Raw genomic sequence first — 24,996 nt, 5'->3', positions numbered from 1 at the left:
GAAAGATTTGTTAGACAACTGTGGAACACGGTGATCTATTTTCGTGTTATATATTTTATGCATGTGAAGTAAAAGTGTACGATCCCAATGTGCTGTTACAAGAGTAGAAGCTTCAGTTTAGTTTTACTATTGTTCTTAAATGAATTTTACTGAACTCGTTCGCAGTCTCTCCGTGGATATAAAGAAAATAAACAATGCAAATGTAAAGCTTACGTAGGTTTGTGACAAGTAGGCTCTTCAGTTTTATAAACAAATTCTTTGTCTGTTAAAGAAAAATATAATCTATTTGAATAGTTATTCTTTGGGTTTGTCCGAGGATGATAGTTAATGACTAGAGAATACTGAGGACGGGGATATCCTTGGGATCTTTAATATATATATTCATTTTTACAAAGAATGTATGCAACATTTTGTCCCTTGTTTGTTTTCTGTGCCTTTACTTCACTGCTTTGAGAAACCTCCACAGATAACGGTCGATACTCATTATGAGCGTATTTTTTATACTATTGTTATCATTTCATCTAGGTTTTCATCTTTTGAATCAAACATTAGTTCACTCTGATGGGAGAATATGTGTAAACGATTTTATGACATGGGGGAATGTAGTTTGTCGTTCACTGTTATTGATCTAGGATTCCCGGTTTGTGGAACTCTTTGACAAGATTATTGACAGCTTCCAGTTTGATCCCTCGCATATGACGATTAAGGACCCCGAGGATGTCTCGAAATACTCCTACACCGAGATTCCATACGAGGAGCTAACGTTTGGTAAGCCAATCGGCAAAGGCGGCTACTCCACTGTCTACCAAGGGTTGCTCTTCATCTATTCCTTCATCCCTAGAACCTGGAAAGGAATGGATGTCGCCCTCAAAGTCTTGTATACGAACGTGAACTACGAGTTAATCAAAAAAGAGACGAGCATTCAGCGAAAAATCCGCCACAAGAATATCCTCCCTCTCTACGGCGTGTCTCGCTGTGAGAAAGGGAACCAGACGGAATACATTCTCGTTCTGGAACTCGCCGACTACTCCCTCGATGTCGTCACGCAGACCTACTCCAAAAAGTAGGATTTCGTTGCTCGCACTCCCCTCGCAGACTGAGCAACAAGCAGAAAATGCAGATCCTGGTGGAGATCGCGCAGGGAATCGCGTGGATGCACACGTTCGGGTTCATTCATCGCGATCTCAAGACGAACAACATTCTGATCAAGGACGGACATCCGCTTATTGCCGACTTCGGACTCTCGCGCGAGCTCCAGAACCAGAGCAGCATCTTCATGACGACGGTGGGGACGCCGTTGACGTACGAATTCGATTGGAATGGGACGAAGAATCGCGCCGGAGATCGTGAATCAAGAGGAAGCGTCCAACAAGGCCGATGTCTACAGTTTTGGATGCATTATCAGCGAGGTGGTTAGCGAGATGCGCTGCTGGAGCGAGAGGAAGATTCGGGATAAGGCAGAAGTGGAACTGTGATCGGGTTTTGATGGGTAGTTGTATAAGTTATTGAAAGATGGATTCCGACCCGGGATTCCAGCGAACGTGCCGAGAGGTCGGGAGCAATGGAAGGATTGAATTGTAGAGGTGAGCGAAGTGATTACCAAGTGCTACAGGGATAAGAAGGACAGACCGAATATTGAGGAAGTAATAAAAATGATGCTGAGGTGGGATCCCTCCACATGGTAATCTGTTTGTTGGAAATGGGTTTCATTCTTTCATGAAGATTTCCATCGTTTTCATTGTAACGGCCTTCGTTAGTCTTTACTATGGAGCCAAAGCCTTTGGAGTACACTTCTGGGGTTGGCTGGGAATCCTCTTGACTACTCTTTTTTTCCTATTTTTAATCTTCTTACGTGTAGCTGTATGGTGTGTTGATATATTTCTGTTGAGAAAGAAAGGGTTTTCTATAACTTACAAGAAGCTCTATCCTTTCGAATTCTCTTTTAAAAATTTGGATCAGTCGTCGCTTCTAAAGCGATTTGGTCTATCTGTTGATCTAAAGGGTCTTTCTATCCAGACAAATTTCAAAAAAGCCTTTTTTGATTTCGCCGTGTCGTCTCCATTCATCTTGGAGGTGGACTCATTGTCGGTGAATGTAGTAGCTCGACGCAAAGTTGACATGAATCAGGGAACAGTTTTTCAAGCTCCTGAAAATTCCCCTTCGAAGGCCAGGAAGGAAGTGAACCCGGTTCACACGCCAACATCCCCTCCCATCGAGAAGGAAAAGAGCAGTAGTTGTAATTCCTTGTTTCCATCCTCAGAGCCTTCGTTCCCCCGTTTCCTCCTTCCGATCCTCCGTCTTTTCGACTTTCGAATCAACAAGATTTCTTTGTCCGTTGGAGATGATTCCTTCCCCACTCGTCTCCAGCTCATCATCCGTCACGTCGTTGTCAACGGAACGGCACAGCTGACTCCGTCCTCCTCGTACTCGGCCAACCTCAAGATTGCCAACATCTCTTTGAACAATCGCGAGAACGAATTCGGCAACCAGCCAAACATCGTGATTACGAACTTCTGGCTGCGTCTCACAGCGGAATTCTCGCACGTCATGGTGCTGAAGCAGTGTATTCTGAACTTAGGAGACAGCATTCATTTGCGATTCGATCAAAGTCTGCATCGCCAAGTCTTCGCTGTATTGAAGATTATGTGACGCATTGAATGAATCGTGAGGAATAGAAAGCCGGCTCCGACGGCAGAGCAATCACCCGTCGCTTCCTCGCCTCTCCAGAAACGCGAAAGGAGCTCGGAAGAGAAGGAGGACAAAATCTCGCTCGAGCAACTGCAGGTGGAGCTGCTGGATAAAATATCGAACACCCTGAAGAAACTGCCGCATTCGATCGAAGTCGCGCTGCCCAACGTGTTGGTGGATTTGCTGAACGCGGAGAAGTCGGGGAACGTGGACCACAACTCGATTCACATCGCGTTTGGACTGAATCTAAAGAACGAAGTGGGAGTGAGGCACGGAGTTCATTGCAGACGCTCTTCAATAGTTTTAATTCGAAGCCGACGGGTGTGAATTTCAGTTTGGAACTGACCAAATTCGAATCGTTGTATCTGACGTGTAACGGAATCGAAGTCGTTTTGGCTGCTGTCTGTTCCCTAGATCAATACGTGCTGCCAACTCCATCACACGCACACGCGTTTCGATTCGCTTTCTGTCAATTACAATCATAAAAAAACAACGTTTGTGTTGGTTCCGTCGATTCTTCGAACCGTCGATTACCTCCAATCGATGCTTCATCAATTCAAACCCCGATCCGTCGCCTCCAAACCTTCGCTCGCTTCTCTCTCATCGCCTCCTCGTCGCAAGAAGCCGCTCTGGCCCTTGGTCTCTTCCCTCTGTCGCGAATGCCATCTCAAATTCGATTTCCGAATCGAGGAAATTTCGATCGGGTTTTTAGCCTCCTGGTCGCATCCCACACCGCTGATCGAAGCAGTCTGGCAGTCCATCGCGTGTAGCTTCCTCCCCTCTCCAACGCGGTCATCCGTCGAGACGATTCTCTCGTTCAGTCACGATTTCCAGTTCAAAATCGGGTCGTTCGGGATCAAAAACGTCCCGATTTCGCGCGAAACGCTCCGTCTGATTCTTCGAAACTCGGCGACAACGCTCGCGATTCCTCCTTGTTCCGAGCACATTTTCTCGCTCGAAAACCTCGAGATCTCCTCCATTCTCTCGAACTGGGAGCGTCTCTCTGTGGAGTGCGGAAGCAAAACGTGCAACGTGGCTCTTTCGTATTCGGTGGTCGATATGGTGGTTCTGCTAGCCGAGGAATATCTCCAAGAAATCGCGGATTACGTGCAACATCGCAAGGATTCGCTCCCCAAATCCGCGTCGTTCTACTCGATGGATCTGTCTTCTGGGTCGGGCGTTACGCCGCAGACGCCGATTCGGCCGATGAGCGAAGCGGACGAGGACGCGATCTTTCTGGAGAACTTGCTAAATGGATCGTTTCTCCCGGATGGATTGAACGAAATCGCGGATTTGACACAGATGGAGATCTCGGGGTCTCCGTTTACACATCAAGACTCATCGTCTTCTTCGTCGCTCGATGGGTCGCTTCACGAGATCTCAGCGCATGCGTCTCCCCAAAAGAACCTTCCATTCGAGGCGATTTCCGCGTCGTCCGACGAAGAAATCTACCTGTCTGATAATGAGAACGGCGCCGACGAAGCGATCCTGAGTCAGGGCTATCGCTTCTGTCCGCTGTTTCTCACCAACCTGACGGTTCAGCTGAACAATATCGAGATCCAGGTGATCGGGAAGGATCTCTCGCACAGCACGAGCTACACCATGAAATGCATCAGCGTCACGGTGGTCTCGCAGACCTTCGAATCGATGGAGAAGGTTCTCACGCAGGCGTCGTCGTCGCCGCAGATTCCAGTCGATGGATTGTATACGGGATTCAACGAAGCGAGCTTCTCCAATATGCCGATATATTCATCGCCGCATTCCGCGACTGCAAGCAACGAGCCACTACTGAACAACCCGCTTTCAACAGTGCCTTCCACGATCAATCGAGAAGGAGACGATGCGCAGAGAGCCGTTCCGATGTTGCAGCCAATCAATGAATCGAACGCCAGTCTTTTGTCCAGTCCCGGAATCGATCTCTCGATGATTCCGGACGTGTCTTCGGAAATTTCGCCTCCCTCGATCCCGATTCTTCCTGTCACAATGCGGAAGAATGTGCGGCAGCACCAGCCTTTACTCTCGATGAATAGCTACACCATGCATTCTTCTTCCATGCCGTTTCTTCGAAATGGAGGATTGAAATACATTCTCAGCATCGATATTTCGAATTTGAACATCATTGGCGACGAAGGATCGCACGAAGCGACCGACTATTCCCAAATCGACAGTGGGCGGATCAATTCATCGCAAACGCGACTTCCTGTCGCGATCCCCCGAATCCAAATCTCGCTACCCACGCTTCTCTTCCTTTCATTTCCTTCTTCGCAGCTTCCTCCTCGCAACGATCTCGCCTTTATGCTGAATCAATCGCACTACCAATCCTCATCGCTCGGCGGATTCAATGGGTTTTCGCGCGGAGATCAAAGCTTTGTGCTTCTCGCGACCAACAATCAAGACTTGAACGAGTTCCATATTCACATCGAACGGCCTCGCATGAAGCTTTCTTTCGGCTCCATCTTTGTGATTTACCATTCGTTCATGGAGCTCGCTGAGACGATTAAAGCGAGTTCGATCCGATCCATTCTGGCGTCTTTCAAAAAGCAAGCTCCGACATCTCCGAAGGTCAACCGATCTTCGTTCCTTTTGGATTTCCGCTTCTGCGCGTCGCTCATCGATCTGATCGTGCTGTTCGACTTCACTCCGAAAGTCGGTCTACGCGTCGAGATCGAAAAAATTACCGCGGTTACTCCCGACTCCGTCCTGTCTCCGCTTCTTCTTCTCTCCAATCTCCAAATCTCGCAACTCCAGGAAAGCGTTCTGGTCTGTCTCATGCTGACGCTCGACAAGATCACGCTCTATTCGCCCTCTGTGTACGACAAGCTCTACCTCTCGTCGCTCGGTAAATGCTCCATGGACGGCTATTCCAGCGGAACGTTGTCCACGCAAATCTGCTGCTGCGGAAAGTGCCTGGCCTGCAAGCGATACATGACATGTCCCACGTGTTCAAAGCACGATTTCAGCAAGGAATGTAATGGCTGGGACAATCGCTGCAACCAGCACACGGCGCACATCCCCGATGGCATCAAGCCCTATGTGATCCTCGTGGAGTCCGCCGATTGTCTGCAGGATCATCGGTTTGCCTGGGGAGATCTGATCTACGAGGCGCAGCTCCAATGGAAGGCCTTCAAAACGATCCGAAAAGGGCAGCGACCGCCGCCGCTTTTCCCTCATCCCGACGCAGAGCGCGCTGCGAAGGTTAGTGAACACGCAGCGCTCGATTCGAACATTGTGCAGAAAGGGGGAATTTGGATTCAGTTGGTCGCGAATTCGGTGGTGATTCGACTGCAGGACATCATTGCGGCGTATTCTTCCGAGTCTGTCGAGTATTCCCGACTTTTTGTCACGGGTGTGGACGGCGTTCTGCTCTACAACCCGCAGCTGCACAGCCGCGCGCATTTCTTAAGCTTCATGCAGGCGATGGACGAAGCGAAAACGCCGGTCGAGCAGGGCTTCGATGACGTCCTGGGATTCCACATTCACGATTTGAATGTCGAGAAAGTGCTCGTCGATTTCGGCGAACTGCCTCCTTTGGTTGCGGGCGAAGGGCTTTCGGCGTGTGGAACGTGCGTATTTGCAGATATGAACCGCGTGGAGCGGTATGTCCGCAGGGAAGTCGTGCAGTTGTATTGCTCGACGACGTTCGATCCGATTCCGGTGGAAGTTTTACGATGTTCCGTGGGAACGAAGTTCTATCAGAACTTGGTGATAGAAGGAAATCAGCTGGAAGTGTTCTGGGGCAATCCGCTGTACTGGGTCCGCTCGAGCTTTGCGAACGGGATGGGGGATCTGACTCCGCGCGGCGTGAGCAAATCGCCCAAGATGTGCTGGTATGATAAAATCCGTTTTTCAGTGCATGGTCCGATGTTTATTCGCGTTCATGACCAATTGCGAGTGAATTGGATCACGAACAAAGAGGTCGATGGAAAGTACGAAGCTTTACTGATTGATTTTATGAACGCGGATATGGTGTTTCGACAGTACGGAGGCTGCAACATCGCGTTCGATACGTTTTCGATCGGAACGTCGACGTTTGACTCGCGGAAGCAGCTGGTCGAGACGTTGTTGATCGAAATCGAAGGCGGAGCGTTTGATGTTTCCATTCTCTGGGGAAACGAAGACACTCGAAACCATTACGTCGAGTTGGATCCGGCTGTTTCTGACGATGTCGACAAATACGGACGCTATCGATCGAATACCATCGAATGGAAGATGAAACTCCTTCCCGTTCATGCAGAACAATACAGTGTTTCGATTTATGGCCGACTCGAAATGGCCAATTTCTTGTGGGACTTCTGGAATATGGTATTTGAACCGAATCCGCAGTTCCCTGTGGATGTGACGCCTGGTTTATCGCGAAACAGCACGGCGTTCGACGTGGATTTCAATTTGAATGATAGCATGTTTTGGCTGTAGGGAGAGACGTGGAGTGAGTGATGAATAGATTTACGGATGATTCCAGTGTGAGCGGATTCAACTTCGCAGTGAAACGAAACGACTTCTCGGTCACAATGTATAAACTCCTGCCTCGCTATTTGGAGAAAAACGGCGCGAAAGGATCCATGAATCAAGGAGAAAAACCGGATTATTCGAAACTGAAGTACAACTACGAAGTCTACAAAGATTCGCACTGGATTTTCCCTCGGATCTACTGCAAAATGGAGGACTGCGTCCTCAATTATCTCACGATCGACGAGCCTGCGGTGTTGATTCCCGGTGCGACGCGATCGACTCCGTTAGAGAGCGTGCGATCCCCCATTTTAGTAGCCCGGGTGTCGAAAGTTGGGATTCTGCAGGGAGTCAACACGGCGACTTCCGGCTTTGATGAGGATATCGCAGAGATGTACGCGGAGAAAATCAAAGGACTCAACGGGAAAATCGCGGAGAAGAGCGAAGGAAAGGCCGCTGTGTTCGTGAAGGAGCTGAAGCTGATCTACTCGCTGGACATTCGCGATGCACTCACGATGGTTTGATTCGGTTCTTCGTTTCATTCGCAGCTTATGAACGATCTTCGCGGCACCTATCGATCCATCGCGCTTCGAACCCCCGCCCCCGCCTCCGAAACCGACTCCATCCCTCCTCCCAACGTTTCCACCACTCCGGATGTTTCCGCGGTTTCCACGGTTTCCACGACTGCGAATAAAACGCCCGTCGTGGCCACATCGCCTCTCTACACGCCTTCCTCCGTCTCTAATCCCAGCCCCACGCCGCCTTTCACCGCTTCGGAGCCCTTCAACGCGCTCAACGCCTCGGGAACTTCCGGAATGCCGAGTCTTCCGGGCGTTTCCGGAGGTCTGGGCAATTCCGGGATCGCTTCTGTGGGCTTCCGGAAATCGCCGGTCCTGCAGACGGCGAGCGACCTGCGCATGTCGTCGACGTTCTACCCGCGCAACCCGTCCTTCCGGCGCGACCCGATGATCAACCGATCGATCATCACGCCTGGCGGGCTGTACCGCAGCGAGTCGAGCTATTTCCAGCGCCCGAACCTGAGCGACTCGCTTCGCTACAGCACGACGATCTATCGGTCCCGTCCGGAGTCGCTCCAGCGGAGCATTGGGCACTCGACGACGCGTCCTTCCGATCACGAACGTCGCCAATTGCTCGATCGAATGGTGAGTGTGCGCTCTGTGAGCGCGGCAGCGAAGACGGGAAAGCTTCCGCTGCTGCGCCAGCAAGTGTATTATGACATGAAAGAGCGGCAGCTGCAGGAAGTGCAGCAATTGCAGGGACGAAAAGAACCGCCGCTGTTGACGTATCTGCGGAAGAAAGCGACGCATGGAGGGAAGAAGGAGGCGACGACGTTGGTGTACACGGATGAGGAATGGGTCGCGAAACGCGAAGAGAAGCGAGAAAAGGAAGATTTCTTGCTGGATGTGATGTTCAAAGACTCCCAAGTGGATGTTTCCTAATTTCATGAACGCGTAGATTCACATCGCGTCCTTAGCAACCGGCGCGTCTCTCTTGCTGTATCTCTACAAAGGCACGCTCGTGGTGCAGAAGCGCGACTGCTACCTGCTGAGCTCTTCGATTGAGCGCGTGGACTTGTATCTCGGCGATCGACGATCGTTCAAGAAGCCCTGGGTCGAGCACAAAAACCTCCATTCTCTCGATCCCGAGATCGACAGCGTTCGCTCCAAATCATTCAAGCGAATCGTCCGCGACTTCTCTCTCTCCATGCAAACGCGAAGCGAGAACGGATGGCTCCCCTCGCTTTCGATCCCCGAGATTCGCCGCAATGATCGCGTGAGTCGCGTTTCGGTGACGATCGGCGCGTTTTCCGTTCGAATGACCGGCGAGGAGTTCTACCGATTCCTCAACGTAATCCGATTCACGCTTTTAGTGAACCCTACAAACCCGATCTACGACGAAACCAAGTCGGAAGATTCCTCGGCGGCGCTTCGAAACGCGAAGAAATTATCCTCGGAAGTGATGCGAGCGATCGAAGCCAAGGTGATCAACTTGGTGAAGCGCGAAGACTCGGTGATGCTGCCCTATTTAAAGCTGAAATACAATCTGCAGGAGGTGGAGTGGACGCTGCTGACGAGCCAGGATCAAGAGATCGCGGTGGCCACACTGCGAGGATTGGTCGGCGAGCACGTTTTCTGTTTCGATGGAAAAAGCGAAAACAGCATCGTGCTGAACGATCTTCGCATTGTTAACCCCGCGATTTCGGGCGGAGCGCAGCGATGGAAGTCTCCGGAAGTCATTTTCGATCCTGTGATTCTCGACCGCGACAAAAACGACCAAAACAACATTCTCGAAATCATCGCGGTCACGCGAAAACCCATCAAATGCGACGGAATGACCGTCACCGTGCTGGAGCACGTGGGCGTCAACGTCTTTCCCGGGTGTCACTATTACATTTTGTTCCAGCTGACGTCGAGCGTCGCGGGCGAGCTGCTTCGCTATTTCTTCCCCGAGGAATACGGCACTTCCGATAGCGGAACGATTGAAAAGGAGGCGATTTCGGACGATGAGGACTCACCGATGCTTCGCTCGAACGACGCAAAAGAAGCAGAAGACGAAGCAGAGCCCGAAATTGGCGCTGAAGCCGAAGCTGAAATGGGTGAAAAGAAGCGAGTTCAAGGCAGGCCTTCGATTGTGTTCGAGCTCTCCACGGGAGAGAACAGCTCGGACAACTCTCCTGACGTTTGTTTGTTTTCGACACTTGATCGTAGCCATCCGAAAACTCCTCCCACGCGTACTTATCGGTCACAGACACGGTCAAACCACTCCCGAATCGCAGCGGAAGCATCGTTATGGGGTCGGGCAGCGCGATGACGCTTTCTTCTGGATTGTTCGGCTCGCGAAAGCGTGGCCAATGCGAGCATACCTTTGTTTTTACGGACCAACCGGGCGTCTGCGCGATGTGCAAGAAGCGAATTGCGCATGTGCGGAATCTGGGGTATCGCTGCACAAAGTGCGGAATCGTACTGGATAAAAGCTGCTTTAGGAAGGCGATGGGAAAGGAAACGACCGTACCGAAGGATCAGAGACCGACGAGTCTCGTGTTTTTGGAGCATTTCCGTCTAGGGAACGTGGAGATCGTGATTTCAACGAAGGGCGTGATGCACATCAATCTGAACAATTTCAATATCGTGTTGCAGCATCAGATCTACAGCAACGAGCTCACGGAGTGGAGCAAAGTTTTGAAGAACGTACGAAAGGCGTACACTTCGGAGATTTTGAAGTGCGCTCCTTCCTACATGCTGCGAGGATGGGGCGTGAGGAGCAGTTCGAAGCCGGTGGACTTGAAGGAGAACTGGAAGAAGCAGTCGAGCAGCGTGGACGAAAGCAACGAAGAGCTCACGACCGCTCGCAAAGAGCAATTGCTGCTCGGGAAAACGGATGAAATGTGGATTGTTTGAGAACAAACAGAACGAGAGGTGTGTAAATAACTACAGTTCGGACTTCAAAGCTTCAAACTCTTTCTCGATTCTCCACTGCTTCAACGCCACGGCGAACTCATCGAGCAGCTCGCCGTTCATCATTTTATCCATTCCATACAGCGTCAAGCCAATTCGATGATCCGTAATTCGACTCTACTCCTCACATTCCTCTCCCAACCTCACATTTGGATAGTTATACGTTCGGTTCTTCTCGCATCGCTCGCCACTTCCGATTTGTTTGTCCGTTAAGCCGCCCAATCAAATGCAAAGGGATATGACCGTCGTTCCGAATCGATTTCCTCGTTAAACAGCGAATTCTGTCGATTCTGCAGTCGAATCGCCAAGATCTGCATCGCTTTCGCCTTGTTCATATGCTGTTCCTCACTCCCATCCGTCGCTCGCCACCTGATTTCGCTCATCCTGATTGGACACAACGATTCCCGTGGGGAGATGCGTGATTCGAACCGCTGATTCCGTTTTGTTGACGTGCTGCCCGCCCTTTCCGCTCGATCGAAACAAATCAATGCGGAGATCGGAAGGTCGAATGAGTGTTTCCATGTTTTCCACTTCTGGCAACACGGCGACCGTCATTGTGGATGTGTGAATTCGTCCCTGGCTTTCTGTTTCGGGAACGCGTTGAACGCGCTACGCTCAACGAAATAAAGCGAAAAGCTACGTGAACGCCTGACTCGGTGCGTAATACACCGAATGATCCTTCCCCTGTGATTTTGATGATCGCTTCTTTGATTCTAGTTTGGTACGACAACAAACAAATGAAACCCGCCTCCGGTCGGCGCGTTGCAGCTGAGAACGCTCCATTTCCAGTCTTTGAGCGAGCAGTAGTTTTTGTACATATTCATAATGTCTTCGGTGAATAGGCACGCTTCCGCTCCGCCTGCGCCCGCTCGCACTTCGATCGTGCAGTTTTTGTGATCTTCCCTTGGGGTGAAGAGGGTGATACAGCAATACTTGTTTGATGGCAGAGAGATTATGTTTGCCTCTTCCAAGACTTTCTCCTCCTCCTGTAAGAGGTGGGTATACTCCTCATTCAGCATTTCGCGCATCTCCTTGTCTTTCTCTTCGGTTATTAGTTCTTTCACATCCAAAATGTCTTGCGATATCTTCTACAACGTAAGGATATAGCAAAATAGAGACTAGGTATTTTTTATAACATTCATATTTGTCGCTCCACTCCGACAATTCGTGGTTAATTGAAATGTACTGGTCTCGAGGAAGATCAGTGGATTTCTCCAACAACGTCGAAAGTTCACAATAGCGTCTGTAACTGAGTTATAGCCGAGGTGAAATACGTGTATCCATCCTTTAACTGCTTCATGATGGTTTCTGAGACTGCTGTCGCAAACAGACGAGGTTGAAGGAATTTGGGCTGGTTCAGAGTCTTAGAAAGGGACCGACACCTCCATATAGAAACCCCCCATCGAAGCGACATTATTATGATTTAAAGCGTGGTGTCGTAAAATCAGTTCGAATGGTCGTTTTCTCTATATTTCTCAAACTATGCTATCCATTGATTCATGGCGGTTCTGTCTGTGTTCTTGAAACAAATCGTCGCTCTCAACAGGAGGCACATCGTCTATTCTTTCGATAACAAAATGCCGATTATACACAAAAGGTGGAAACTTCTGGAAGTATGATCAGCCATTGATAACAATCTCTGGTTTCTGTTACCTCCAAACAATTCAAAAAAATCAAAATGGATGCTGACACCGACGATTCTTTTGGAGAAACTTCTTCTCATGATAGTGTGGGCGTGGTAAGTCTTGTAAGAATCCATTGATGTGTAGAAAAGAGTACCTACCTACATTCGCCTAGTCTCAAAGAATGTACGAGCGCGTTTGATGGATTTTATTAGTAGGGAACGAGTCATCTTTTCTACACTTCTGTAACTCAAACCGATGGCATGCCTTCGCTGCGAGAGCTCTACAGGTACGGCCGTTTCGAATCGGTAATCGGATAGAATAGGACACGGTCCATCCAGTTCCCACACGATGGGACCTTCTTTTGCTGCACAAGCGTTCAAAAAACTGTACGATGACAAAGCGGATCGTTACGAAGTCATTTTATATGGTTCTCTGGCTGCTACGGGAAAGGGACATATGACCGACGTGGCCATTGAGAACGAGTTGAAGCCCAAAAAAGTCACATTCATCTGGAAGGCTAATGAAACATTAACCTTCCATGTGAACGGTATGACCCTCAAGGCCTTCCAAAACGACAAGGAGGTCGGTCAGGAAACCTACTACTCGGTTGGAGGCGGAGCGATCATTACCGATTCCGAGTTGGGTAAGATCGAAGGTCCCTACCGCAAGACCTTCGATCCAGTGTACAAATACTCCACGATGAAGTCGGTCATGCGCTGGTGCCGCAAGACGGGCTACAAGCTGAACGACTACGTCTACCAGAGCGAAGACGACGAGATTCACTCCTATCTTCTCGAGGTCTGGACCGCGATGAAGCGCTGCGTGGAGATCGGTCTGCAGGGCAAGGGCGTGCTCCCCGGCGGACTCAATCTGCCCCGCAAGGCGCGTGACATGTACCGCGCGGCGGAGCGCAGCAGCAAGTTCATGAGCGTAGCGGCAGGGCGGCGGTCTCATCGCTAGGAGAACGCGTATCTCTTCGCGTACACGCTCGCCGTGTCGGAGAACAACGCGGGCGGGGAGACGGTGGTCACCGCTCCGACGTGCGGCGCGTGCGGCATCGTCCCTGGACTGCTCTATTACCTCCACAAGCACCAGCCCAGCATCACCGACGAGGACTGCATCGACGCTCTCGCCGTCGCTGGCGTCATCGGCAATCTCGCCAAGGTCAACGCGTCCATTTCGGGAGCCGAAGCGGGCTGTCAGGCCGAGGTGGGCGTGGCCTGCGCGATGGCCGCGGGCGCAGCGTGCTTTCTGATGGGCGGAACGACGGAACAGATCGAATACGCGGCGGGAATGGCGATCGAACACATGCTGGGATTGACGTGCGATCCGGTGAAGGGACTGGTGCAGGTGCCGTGCATCGAGCGGAACGCGATGGCGGCGGCGCGAGCGCTGGAGTGCGCGCAGTACGCGCTGATGACGAACGCGTTCCACATCATCTCGCTGGATGAAGTGCTGATGACGATGATCATGACCGGAGAGGACATCGAGGACACGCTGCGCGAAACGTCGAGGGCGGGGCTGGCGCAGACGTACAATCTGGACGAGCTGGCGAAGAAGCAGCGGTTCGCGGAGCTGAAGAGCCGGCTGACGGGGCTGCAGAGACAGTCGAGCATCAGCATGCAGTGGGGAGAGGAGCAGAACGAGAACGAGGGGAGCGAGGAGGAGGGGAAGCAGGGCGTGATCGATATTCGAAGGAGTTCAATTTCGGATCTGTTCGGATAAGCGGCCCGCCGCGTGAATCAAAGATCAATCGATCGATGAATGAATGAATGAATGAATGAATGAATGAGTGGTAGTAGTAATCCATGAAATCGTAATAAAGTAATCAGAAAGAATGCGTGTCATTTATGATGTCTGTCCGTGTTTGTTCTCAAACAAGAGTCCATCAGTCCTCCTTCTTCTCCTACGCAGCGGCAGCGGCGTTCTGCTCCGCATCGATAATCGGCTTCTCCTCCTCCTTCTTCTCCTCCTTGAAGAGCTTGATCGTGCCGTTGAACATGAGCATTCCCAGCGACAGCACCACGAATCCCGCCAGCTGCAGCCACGACCACTTCGTCAGGCCCTCTCCGAATCTACGGCTCAGCGCTCGTCGTCTCCCCTACGCGGGCCAGAAGCAATGGATCAGCACCGTCGTCACCCACACCAGGAACGTTCGCACCGGCTCCATCAGGTTTCGCACCAGCGAGTTGGTATACTGCGTGACTCCCCTTCTCCTCCCCTACCAGCGTCACTCGCATCGAGCTCAGATTGAAGACCAGCAGCACCACCACGGACAGCACGTTCAGCGTCAGCACCGTCATGCTGTTCTTGCTACCCTCGCACTCTCTCCTTGTTCCTACCACATAATCAGACTGTCGATGAAGTCTTCGTGCAGGCCCTGGCCCTCCTCGCCGGGCAGAATGCTCGCGATCGGCAGCGCCACGCAGGCCGTCAGCAGGAAGCCCCAGACGCCCTCCATGCCCACGACCATCGTCGCAGGGGCCTCGATGCCCTGCAGAAGGTGCTCCTCTGCGGTGAGAGAGGATGGATAAGCGTACCGATGACGGTCTGGAGGGCTTGGATGCCCTGCGCGATGAACACGAGGAACATGCCGAGGATCTTCAGACCCGCGGAGACAGGCTCGGACGCGCTGGTGTCCTCACTGAAGATGCTCCTAGCGGTGAGGAGAGGAGGCGGAAAGTACGCGGCTCCGACCAGAATGAGGGAGAAGAAAATGATGAACAGAGAGGTCCATTCCGACTTGTTCAAAGGCTTTTTCAGCCAGTACTGACGAATGAGACCCGTAAAAAGAATAATCGAGCCACGGATCATCTGCCAAATGGATACAGGGATCCACAGCAACCCAACAAACATAATGAAAGAGGCCAAAAAGTCGCAAAAAGCGGGATAAAGGACCTTGTAATACACACTCTTCTGAGGACGCTTATTGTCCTCGTTCCTATCAATAAGTGGAGGAATAAAGCGAAATACAGGATCTTGTCGGCAAGCTCCGGATTTTTCGCGATCTTGCGATCGTTTGCGCAGGCATTAATCTATCTTCAAGAAATCCATTAGTATCTACTTCAAACTTGAAGAAAAGGAAGGACATGCCAAGGAACATGATGAAATTCGAGAACCAAGGCTTTTCAAAATGGTGGTACTGACCATCTCTTCCAATTGATTGCGTCTGATATCTGCATATAATAGCCAAAATACTGCTGTCTACAGCAACTTTCCAAAGATTAGGGAGCAGGTACCAGAGATTAAGAACGAAACAATCCAACCAAAAATAACACCAAATCCAACCTTTTGTCTCTTCGTAGGAGTCTGAGGCTCAACTTCCGACATTGAAATATTTTATATTTGAAGTCCCAAACACTTATCCGCGTCAAAAGAAATTTCCAAGAAATTTCTTATCGTTAGGAATCGTCATAAATTGGTATGCTGTATGCCAATCGATTATGCATAAGTGTGTATAGCAAAATGCAAAGTTTTTTTTAGGATTATGGATAATGGAGACTCATGTGAAAATCAATTTTAAATAGCTCTGTTTTATATCTGGATTAAGTGCATCTCACAAATATGCTTTGGACGGTGTTGGCTCGAGCAGGAACAGAAATTAAATATATGGAGCAAAAAAAGAAAGGTGAAGAGAGTGTTATCAAACAGGAAGCAGCTCCAGCACAACCATTCCCCTTTTCTCAACCGACAGGGAAGCAGCCAGTTGTGAAGCTCAGTAGAGGAACGGCTGGAAGTTCACACTCTAGACGATGCGACACAGGAGGGAAATTCTAGAAATGCGTTCGATTCTCTCTGCCAAGCGGCTCAAAGTGCGTCAGAACGTTACACAAAGAGCTCGGACCGAGGATATCAAAGCCAGGGTTATGGATTGATGGATATTAGCGAAGAGGAAAATGTGTTTATGATCTACATTGATGCTCCCGGAGTAAACAAGGAAAACATCGACATTTCGATTGAAAACAACTGCATGATTGTAAAGGCAACTCGCCGCCCTGAAGTCGAGACTTCTGTATATTAGCAGTGAACGTTCCGAGCGCTCGCTTTATCGAGAGATTCTCTTGCCTTCGGGGACCGACTGCAACAAGATTTCCTGCTCCTACATCAATGGAGTGATAACTATAAAAATCGGCAAGAACAATGTTGATCGAAACAAGACAATCAAAAAGATCCCTGTAGAGTAGTAGTAGTAGTAGTAGTTAATGCAACAAACAGATCATTTCTTTGTTAAATCATCATAATAATTCAACAACTCCTCTAGATAGGCATTCTGCTTCGCGTTCACCTCCTACAACTCACCCCAATCCCCAACCCATACTTCCAGATTCTGAATGCGTTTGTTCAGCTCACTCTCGTGCATCTTCGCATTCTCCGCCTCCTTTTCCGCGAACGTCTGCTTCTGCTCTGCTTCATGGACCCTCTCCGCCATATTGCTCAGATCCGCATTGAGTCTGGCGATCTCCCGATTCAGCCGCTCCTTTTCTTTCCGTTCTCTGCGTCTCAGCGCTCCCCTCCTTCCCTACTGCTCCATCTGCTCCTTCAATCTCTTCATTTCCTCGCCGTCGCCTCGCTCATAGCGCGCCAGCACGGCCTCTTTGTCGCGTTTGTTCAGCTCCTCCTGCTTGGACTGGTACCGCTTGTACAGCTCGTCGTACTGCGACTGCAGCGAGGAGTACGAGATTCGCTGATGCTCCATGAGGATTTCGTGCTGCTGATGCTCCTCCTCCAGCTGCTTCTTCAAGTGCTCCACGTCCAGCGAGTCCATTCTGCCTCTCATTCATCGATTCAAAACGCACTTGAACTGCATGATCGTCTGATTCAGACGCTCTTCCTGCTCTTGAATCTGCTTGTTTTTCGCCTCGACTTCTTGCGACAGCGTGCTGATCGACTGCTGCAGCGCCTCCAATTCCGTCTGCTTGCGTTTGAGTTTCTGCTCGGCGAGCTCGATCCGCTCTTCGTTCTTTCGCTTCTCTTCGGCCATCCGTCGCGACCATTCTTCGCTCACCGCTTGGATCGCCTTCTCCTTCGTCTCTTGCAGCTGTCCTACGCGTTAGACATCCGCCCTTCCCACACGATCGTAGTCGTCGTTCAGCTGCGTCAGCTCGGCGAGGGAGTTCTGCAGCGTTTCGATCTGCTCGTCCTTCTCTTTCTATTCGTCAGGCTTCGCTATGGCACCAACAAGCTCCTCTTCGACCGCTTCGAACTGCTTCTCGATCACCGCGCGCGCCGTTTTCAGCTCGAGCAGCGCCTGCTCCTGCGCTTTGGTCCGCTCGACGATCAAATCGTACTCCGTGTACTTCTTCGAGGAGTCGTAGATCCGCTGGATATACTTCTGCGGAACGTTCAGGCTTTCCAGAGAGGAAATCACGCCGAGCGAGGGAGCGGGGAGCACCTGCGGAGACGAGGAAACACCGGGAATGGAGGGCGCGGAGGGCGCTGGAGGAGGGAGAGGAGCGGAGGAAAGCGAAGGAATGGGCGCTGGCTGGGTGGCCGGAGGGATGAGCGGCCGTTTGATTGGGGTGGAGAGGGAAGAATGGGCGGGGTGATAGGCGGGAAGGGAGGGTTTGCAGTCGGCCGAGCGCTCGGATTGGTCGAGGAGGTTTTTGATGGCGGAGATTTCTTCCTTTTCTTGATGCATCTCGATTCGCTGCGCGATGCTGGGGCGACTGAAGTCCTCGCTGGGGCGATTCGAGGCGAGGTGCGACTCGATTCGATCGCCCAGCCGCGCGGCTGTGACCAGAATCGGAGAAAGCTCGGTGGTGACGTTTAGGGGGAAGCTCAGCTTGGAGGAGGACACGTCCGAGACAGAGCGACTGGGCTGCTCGCTGGGGTCGGTCTCGGGAGAGAAGGGAGCGTCGAGAGGTTCTTGGTATTGGTGGTTTTCCTGGGAGAAGCGGTAGGCGGCTTCTTGGCTGAGCGGAGAATCGAAATAGCCCTGGGAGGTTGGCTTCTCGGGAGAATCGTCTTCCTGCGTGTTCAGAGGCTCGTCTTGGTAGGGAGGTTGGTCGTCTTGATAGGAGGGTTGGTCGTACTGATAGTGTGATGGCTGCTCCTCTTGGTATTGCTCATCCAAATATTGCTCATCGTGGTATTGTGGCTGTTCGTCCTGATACTGCAATCCCTGTTCGTCCTGATATTGTAATTGTTGTTCGTCCTGATAATGTAGTTGTTGTTCGTCCTGATAATGTAGTTGTTGTTCGTCTTGATAATGCTCATCTTGATACTGTGGTAATTCATCCTGGTATTGTGGTTCTTCGTCTTGATAATGCTCATCTTGGTATTGTTGCTGCTCATCTAAGTATTGCTGCTCGTCCTGATATTGCGGTTCTTCTTCTAGATATTGCTGTTCATCATGATACTGCTGCTGTTCATCTTGGTATTGCTGCTGCTCATCCAAGTAATGCTGTTCCTCCTGATAATTCTGTTCCTCTTGGTAATGTTGTTCCTCCTGATATTGCTCTTCCTCATCCAAATATTGCTGTTGTTGCTGTTGCTGTTGCTGCTGTTCATCCTGGAGGGTTTGATTCTGATTCTGATTCTGATACTCCTGCCCCTCTTCAGCCTGCTCTTCTCCATATTCGCCTTTCCCTTCCCGTTCTTCTCTCTCCTCCTTCTCTCCGTTTGGCTCCTTCTGCAGTCCATTCTGCCCATCCTCCACCTGCTGATTGCTCCCAGCGCTCTCTCCGCGCTGCAGATCGCGTTCTGCCTTCGCTCTCTGCCCCTCCTCTCCTTCCTTTCCACCTCCATTCTCCCCACTTTTATTCATCTGCTCCACAGTCGTCTCCACATTGCTTCTCCCTTCCTCTCCAAGCTTCTCTTCGCTCGCTCCCTGCAAATCCAGCGGCTTCGCTTCCTGCGGCGTTTCCTGCGGCGTTTCCTGCGGCGAAATCTGTTCGTTCTCCTGCTCCTGCATCGACGTCTGCGTCGTAAGCGTCTGCATCGCGTTGGGACGATACACCACAGGCAATCCGAAGGATAAATCATCGCTCATTCCCTCCTCCTCGGCTCGGCTATTCGATGTGTTATACAGCATATCATGCGCTTGAATCTCAAATCCCATCTCCACATCGCGATCCAAACTCTCGCGATGCGCCTCCGAGCCGGGCAGCCACGATCGTTTCTCCGTTCCATCGCTCGCTTGCTGCTTCGATGGAACGTCTTTCGGGAGAAACCGAGCGAACTGCGACGCGAACCGCGAAGGTCGCTTCGGTTTGACACTCGAAAAGTCCACAGAAGAGCCTGGCCGCGCCTCCTGATTTCGGGAGAGAAGCGAGTTGAGGAGCTCGTTTTGTTTGATCGCCTGCGTGATTTTCACGGAGTTTATCGTGTCGTCGTCTGCGGAAACGGACGGGGATTTGTCGGAATAGCGCTGCAATGTGTCGGTTTGGACGGGTTTCCAGGTTCGCTGCAAAGGATCCGGGCTGGGATCCGGTTTTACGACGAGAGGAATGCTGCTGCGCAGCTGGGGTGAGGGAGGGATGGGAGGAATCCCGGGCTCCGAAAACGGAGGAAGGGTGGAACTGTCGGAGGGAGTGTGGGAATGGATTACGTTCACCACCTTGACTGGAGTAGCAAGCTCGTTAATGTGAGGGATGTCAACAGAATGGAAAGTGGGAGATGGATAAGGATAGGACGGCTTGTACACTCCAGAACTGTAATCCGCTTGAGTAAACATAGATGAGTTGCTCGATCGTAAATTAATCGTCCCCGCACCAGAATTTAAATCAGATCCTAAATAACTCGGAGTTTCAGCCTGATGTTGAAAGTTCAAACCAAGACCGTTTCTCGTTTCTTGCTCTACCTCTCTTCGAATTGCAGCGTCTGCGTCATCAAGAGAGTACATGAATGACTTCGGTTTTCCCTCCTTTTGAGATGGCTGCGGATTTTTATCTCCCTTATCAATTGCCATACTAGGCTCTTTGAGTTGAAAAGATATAAAAACATCTCACCATTGAACAAAGTATCATAATCACCGTGAAGTGATTCATCATTATAAAATCCTGATAACATTTTAAATGCAGATTATCGATACTGGTCTGTAGAGAAAAAGCAAGCGCTTCGACACTTCTACAGATATTATTCGGAAGAACAATACATACAGTATACAATACTATTATACAGGCCCACGAATGAGCAAAACACTGGAAGTTTGAAAGATGTGTTTCTAGAAATAATCAATATTTTGAACAGAGTGAATAGTATATGCACAGAGTGAGAAATAATGTACTATAATGGAGTCTAGAGATATGCTTGGAGAAGTGGTGTAAAAGTACAATCTAAGATTCCTATTTTGAAGCATATGAAAGTAGTACGACGAATATGAGGATGATTGTGAAATAGAATTTCGTTAAGATCCAAGGAAAGAGTAAAGGAAAGTAAAGTGATCAAAGCTTTAATACAGTAGGAATAGGATTTTAGTTTTGAGATGATAGCATGCGATACTTATCAACTGCTAGATCTAAACAAATGTAAAAAACGTAAGTAATACTACAAACACAATCATCTCACAAACATTACAAAATACAAATTAAAATACACTGCTTAATCTCTCATGATCTAACTAATAAGATATACAATGAAAAGAGAAACATTGAACAGGAATGTAATGATATACCGTCTCTATCCTTCCTATGAAGAAGCAACTCAAGAAAGAAGAAATCAATGCCTCCAACACGAATAAATTGCACATAAGGACCCCAAATCGAATTCGAATCATCAGCAAACCTAACCAATAATAGAATGTGGTCAGTCCCAATAATAAATCAACAAAAGCGATGGGTAAGTACTAATAATGATATAAAAACAAGACATACCATCTTTATCATCTTCTTATGATTTCTTTTGGTCCAGAAATAAAAAAATATGCTAAACAGAAAGTAAAGTACTCCGCTGATAAGGACGAGAGGTCTTTCAGTCGTCAGACAGAAGATCATCGTAAGAAAAGAAGAAATCTAGATTATCAAATTAATTCACAGTGTTACTATTTCCACCTTGCAACAAAATAGCGCTTTTGATTTGCAGTACTTCAGGTACATTTTGAGATCTGCTAGTTTTATTGTTTCGCCCAAAGATATCACTTCAATATCTTCTCCCAATTCTTCAACCGTGACTTCAGGTTCTGTGACATCCAAACAAGCTCTGAAGTTAAATAGCCGTTTCCATTCCATAATACCTGCAAAAAACACGGCACAATAGATCTCCCAGCATTTATTAGCTATTCCTACCTACTCCTGGATAAGAGTGTAAAAAAGAATAGTTTACTTGTTGCTGTGTGCACACTATTCTTGTTTGTTCTTATTAAAAATGAATCGAAGATGATATAATTCGAATATAGTTAAGAGTATTGTCTCGGTTACGAAAGCTGTTCAATATGCCTATTGTAGTGGTACTGGAAATGATGAGTGTCTATTCTCCAATCATAGAATGACCACGCAGTACTAGTTCCCATTGATTCGCTACTCGTGGATGCTTGATTACCTCGTTTGCTGTCATATATAACATATTATAGTAGATATTATACTAATCCAGTCTCCATTTTCTCAGTTTGGTTTTTCAATTATTCAGTATTCTTGACTGCAATGTTAGACATCGATTACATAGCGATTGAAGCATGCTAACTAAGCAAATATAAGTTGTAATGAGTTTAGAGAGTAACCAAATGATTGGATTGTTCATCATTGAATAGCCCAGAAATGATGGCAAAGAATTCTGAACAAACAAATCAAGCAAACTGATGATTATTAGTAACAAGAATAGCACATTCAACACTTGTTTTTATTTTTTAAACAAGGCATCAAATGACTAGAAACTATGATGAATCACCCATATTGTTGAAAATTATTTCTGTTTGATAGTTGTAAAGAAGATTGGATCCTTAGACTGCGGAAGATTAAAAGCAATATAAGAGAGCATACCGTTATATGCATTTCTTTGTACATCAATACAATACTAAGCATCTGCATGACAACCATGCTTTATGCTTTTATTGATTCCATTATATCTCTTCTACGGATTTATGATATTATCCAACTGAAAGAAAACTGTGATAAACGCATGCTCATCATATATTATCAAAGCATTCAAGTATCTTTATCATTTGCCTCTTATTGCGCTTATTACCCTGAACTGTATTATATAGCACATCTATTATTGCATTTCAAATAATGAAACCTATGCTAAAAACATCTAATTGACTTTTCAAAACTGCTGTTTATTTGCATATTATGGATTATATCCCACATTTTTGAGCAATCGCAAATATGTTGATGATATTCATAATATGAGAATAGACTAGATACCATACAGAGTGAATGGAGTGAGATATACTATTTTAGCAGCTGTTCATATAATGAAACATGATATTTTGATAAAGTTACACTTCCCCAATAGAAATCATACAGAGCTGCTTAGTACATAAACCAATTACGAGCGTTGGTGAAAGATTTACCGCCAATATTGTTGATGAATACCAGTACGCACCTCCCTGTAATCATACGATATATCTAATTCATGTGTATCGCTATATTTGTGTTTTATTTGAATCACAAGTGATAGTTGCGTAAATATCTCGGTCATCAATCTACCAGTCTATCTATCTATACAACTATATCAACTTGATGTTGAAATTAGACGAAGCGAAGCAGATGACAAGCTGCTCTCTAGTTTCCAGATTCTGATGAAAGGATTTGTAGCTTTTGTATTGCTCGCTACTATCGCAATCGCGAATAGTATGAATACTGTGTGCTTCTTCATTTCTAGGAAGTTGTGATGGTAGTCAACTTGTAGAGTGTCAAACGGCCAGCGGAAACGCTGTAGATAATAATGCTTGTTCCGGGTACTATGCTCTTTGTGGTAATGGAGTGTGGTCGGACCCTATGCCTGTGTCTCCTGGTACAATGTGCCTCCGGGGTGTTCTTGTGCACTCCGATACGTGTAATTCGGTGATTACGAGTGCCCCTGGACCAGTTGACGAGTGTTCCTTCACTGACTACTTGTGTGTGAATAGCGCTGGCCAAGCACAGAAGGGCGACGCGACCTACTACCGAACATGCGTGGACGGAAAGCTCTCCGCGATCCTCCCTGTTCCTGAAGGAATGGTGTGTTCCCAGGGAATCATCACTCGCACCGGGCTCTCTACGATTTCCCCTCGAATCTGTGATGGCTCCCGTCTGATCGAATGTCAGACGTCGAACGGTGATGCTGTGACTGGATCGTGCTCCGAATTCTATGCTTTGTGCGGAAATGGCTACTGGTCGCAGCCCATGTTTGTGTCGCCGGGTACAATGTGTCTCAATGGTGCGTTGGTCCATTCCGACAAGTGTTCTTCTGTCACGACGTCGGATCCTTCGAAGCCCACTGACAAGCCTTCTGGACCCACTGACAAGCCTTCTGAGCCCACTGACAAGCCTTCTGGGCAGGGAGATGAATGCTCGTTCTCGGGAATCTCGTGTACGAACGCTGCAGGACAGGATCAGAGCGGCGAGACCAAGTATTACCACACCTGCACGAACGGATATCTCTCCTCCGTGATCGCAGTTCCCTCTGGGAAGTCGTGCTCCAATGGAAAGCTCATCAATTCGCCGGACGACTGCGAGCCGATTCCCTACGACTGCTTCTGGACCGGGATTCGCTGCACCAACCAGGACGGAAACGAACGCGCGGGCGTCTGCACGCTGTACTACACCTACTGCAACCACGGACAGGTTTCGTCGCCTCTCCCTGTCGGGAATGGCATGTACTGTCTGGATAATTCGATCGTGGAGGCCACTGCCTGCGCCGTGGGTCCCGATGATTCCTGCACCTTCTGCGAATTGGTGTGCACGGATGCCGATGGCAACACCGTTCTGGACGAATGCACGGACTACTTCATCACCTGCGACGAGGGAATCCGCAAAGGACCCTACCCCGTTCCTCCTTCCAAGCAATGCTACATGGGCGAGATCGTCGATCCTGGCAAATGTCCCGCGCGACCCACTCCCTGCATCAACTGTCCCACCGGCCCCACCGGTCCCACGGGTCCCACTGGACCGCAAGGACTTCGTGGAGACACCGGAATGGCAGGACCTTCCGGAGCGCCCGGAATCACGGGACCGACGGGTCCAACGGGTCCCACCGGCGCCACCGGTCCGCAGGGAAGACAAGGCAAGCGAGGCGCTATGGGCGTGGAGGGAGCGGTCGGCGTGGACGGTCCGACGGGTCCGACGGGTCCTACCGGTCCGCAGGGAAGACAAGGAGATCAAGGTCCTCGCGGTCCGCAGGGCGCACAAGGTCCGCAGGGCGTGACGGGAGTGCCCGGCGTGACGGGACCGCAGGGAGCCACCGGACTGACCGGAGAAACGGGTCCACAGGGAGCTCAAGGCGCTACCGGTCCCACCGGTCCCACGGGACCCACGGGACCCACCGGAGAGACAGGCGCCACGGGACCTGCGGGCGCCACGGGTATTCGAGGCGTGACTGGAATAACTGGAATTACGGGTGCGACGGGAGCAACCGGAGCGACCGGAGCGACGGGCCCTACGGGACCTACGGGACCCACTGGTCCCACCGGACCCACGGGACCGACCCCAGAGCTGCCACTTTCCTATGATTCTGTTCTGACCGAGATTCAGGCTTTCAACGGATTCTATATCACGGCCATTTATGACTCTACGAACTCGCGGCTACAACTCACCGGCGCGTTAGCACAACCTGTGGAAAACTTCACGGTTGACAAGTAATTCGAGGTAAAACGATGGTTACTCGTAGCGTATCCTTCTACAGCA

General features: G+C 49.5%; 8 protein-coding genes; 4 read left to right on the top strand and 4 right to left on the bottom strand.

Annotated features, from left to right (window-relative positions):
• Positions 1 to 128: 128 nt before the first annotated feature.
• GSBLH_T00000856001 (uncharacterized protein) lies at positions 129 to 1,475 on the top strand (the record flags this gene model as incomplete). XM_013039135.1 has 8 exons in its annotated part: positions 129 to 202; positions 233 to 305; positions 336 to 491; positions 526 to 602; positions 633 to 811; positions 842 to 1,063; positions 1,096 to 1,302; positions 1,331 to 1,475. Exons 1-8 carry the CDS (start codon positions 140 to 142, stop codon positions 1,473 to 1,475), a joined length of 1,122 nt encoding a protein of 373 aa, XP_012894589.1. The 5' UTR covers positions 129 to 139.
• Positions 1,476 to 9,944: 8,469 nt separating this feature from the next.
• Positions 9,945 to 10,553, top strand: GSBLH_T00000855001 (uncharacterized protein; the record flags this gene model as incomplete). The annotated part of the gene is made up of 1 exon (XM_013039134.1): positions 9,945 to 10,553. One exon carries the CDS (start codon positions 9,945 to 9,947, stop codon positions 10,551 to 10,553), a length of 609 nt encoding a protein of 202 aa, XP_012894588.1.
• A 30-nt stretch (positions 10,554 to 10,583) lies between these two features.
• Positions 10,584 to 11,638, bottom strand: GSBLH_T00000854001 (uncharacterized protein; the record flags this gene model as incomplete). The annotated part of the gene is made up of 6 exons (XM_013039133.1): positions 10,584 to 10,727; positions 10,758 to 10,793; positions 10,826 to 10,948; positions 10,980 to 11,219; positions 11,251 to 11,323; positions 11,355 to 11,638. The coding sequence occupies 6 exons, from the start codon at positions 11,636 to 11,638 to the stop codon at positions 10,584 to 10,586; spliced, it is 900 nt and encodes a 299-aa protein (XP_012894587.1).
• A 945-nt stretch (positions 11,639 to 12,583) lies between these two features.
• Positions 12,584 to 14,095, top strand: GSBLH_T00000853001 (uncharacterized protein; the record flags this gene model as incomplete). XM_013039132.1 has 2 exons in its annotated part: positions 12,584 to 13,165; positions 13,196 to 14,095. The coding sequence occupies 2 exons, from the start codon at positions 12,584 to 12,586 to the stop codon at positions 13,958 to 13,960; spliced, it is 1,347 nt and encodes a 448-aa protein (XP_012894586.1). The 3' UTR covers positions 13,961 to 14,095.
• Positions 14,096 to 14,119: 24 nt separating this feature from the next.
• Positions 14,120 to 15,565, bottom strand: GSBLH_T00000852001 (uncharacterized protein; the record flags this gene model as incomplete). XM_013039131.1 has 9 exons in its annotated part: positions 14,120 to 14,310; positions 14,341 to 14,432; positions 14,461 to 14,548; positions 14,578 to 14,746; positions 14,776 to 14,891; positions 14,922 to 15,176; positions 15,209 to 15,270; positions 15,300 to 15,411; positions 15,444 to 15,565. The coding sequence occupies 9 exons, from the start codon at positions 15,563 to 15,565 to the stop codon at positions 14,142 to 14,144; spliced, it is 1,185 nt and encodes a 394-aa protein (XP_012894585.1). The 3' UTR covers positions 14,120 to 14,141.
• An 886-nt stretch (positions 15,566 to 16,451) lies between these two features.
• Positions 16,452 to 17,216, bottom strand: GSBLH_T00006142001 (uncharacterized protein; the record flags this gene model as incomplete). Its single annotated transcript, XM_013039130.1, has 4 exons — positions 16,452 to 16,523; positions 16,554 to 16,728; positions 16,759 to 17,001; positions 17,032 to 17,216. The coding sequence occupies 4 exons, from the start codon at positions 17,214 to 17,216 to the stop codon at positions 16,452 to 16,454; spliced, it is 675 nt and encodes a 224-aa protein (XP_012894584.1).
• A 3,518-nt stretch (positions 17,217 to 20,734) lies between these two features.
• Positions 20,735 to 21,468, bottom strand: GSBLH_T00000851001 (uncharacterized protein). XM_013039129.1 has 6 exons: positions 21,408 to 21,468; positions 21,313 to 21,373; positions 21,217 to 21,281; positions 21,049 to 21,186; positions 20,825 to 21,020; positions 20,735 to 20,791 (listed from the first exon to the last, which is right to left on the bottom strand). Exons 3-6 carry the CDS (start codon positions 21,268 to 21,270, stop codon positions 20,763 to 20,765), a joined length of 417 nt encoding a protein of 138 aa, XP_012894583.1. The 5' UTR covers positions 21,271 to 21,281; positions 21,313 to 21,373; positions 21,408 to 21,468; the 3' UTR covers positions 20,735 to 20,762.
• A 2,499-nt stretch (positions 21,469 to 23,967) lies between these two features.
• Positions 23,968 to 24,951, top strand: GSBLH_T00000850001 (uncharacterized protein; the record flags this gene model as incomplete). Its single annotated transcript, XM_013039128.1, has 1 exon — positions 23,968 to 24,951. One exon carries the CDS (start codon positions 23,968 to 23,970, stop codon positions 24,949 to 24,951), a length of 984 nt encoding a protein of 327 aa, XP_012894582.1.
• Between the last annotated feature and the right edge of the window lie 45 nt (positions 24,952 to 24,996).

Source organism: Blastocystis hominis, assembly GCF_000151665.1.
Source record: "Blastocystis hominis, Singapore isolate B (sub-type 7) whole genome shotgun sequence assembly, scaffold_1".
In the NCBI taxonomy this organism is placed as follows: Eukaryota; class Bigyra; order Opalinata; family Blastocystidae; genus Blastocystis; species Blastocystis hominis.
This window is presented reverse-complemented; position numbering and strand designations above follow the sequence as displayed.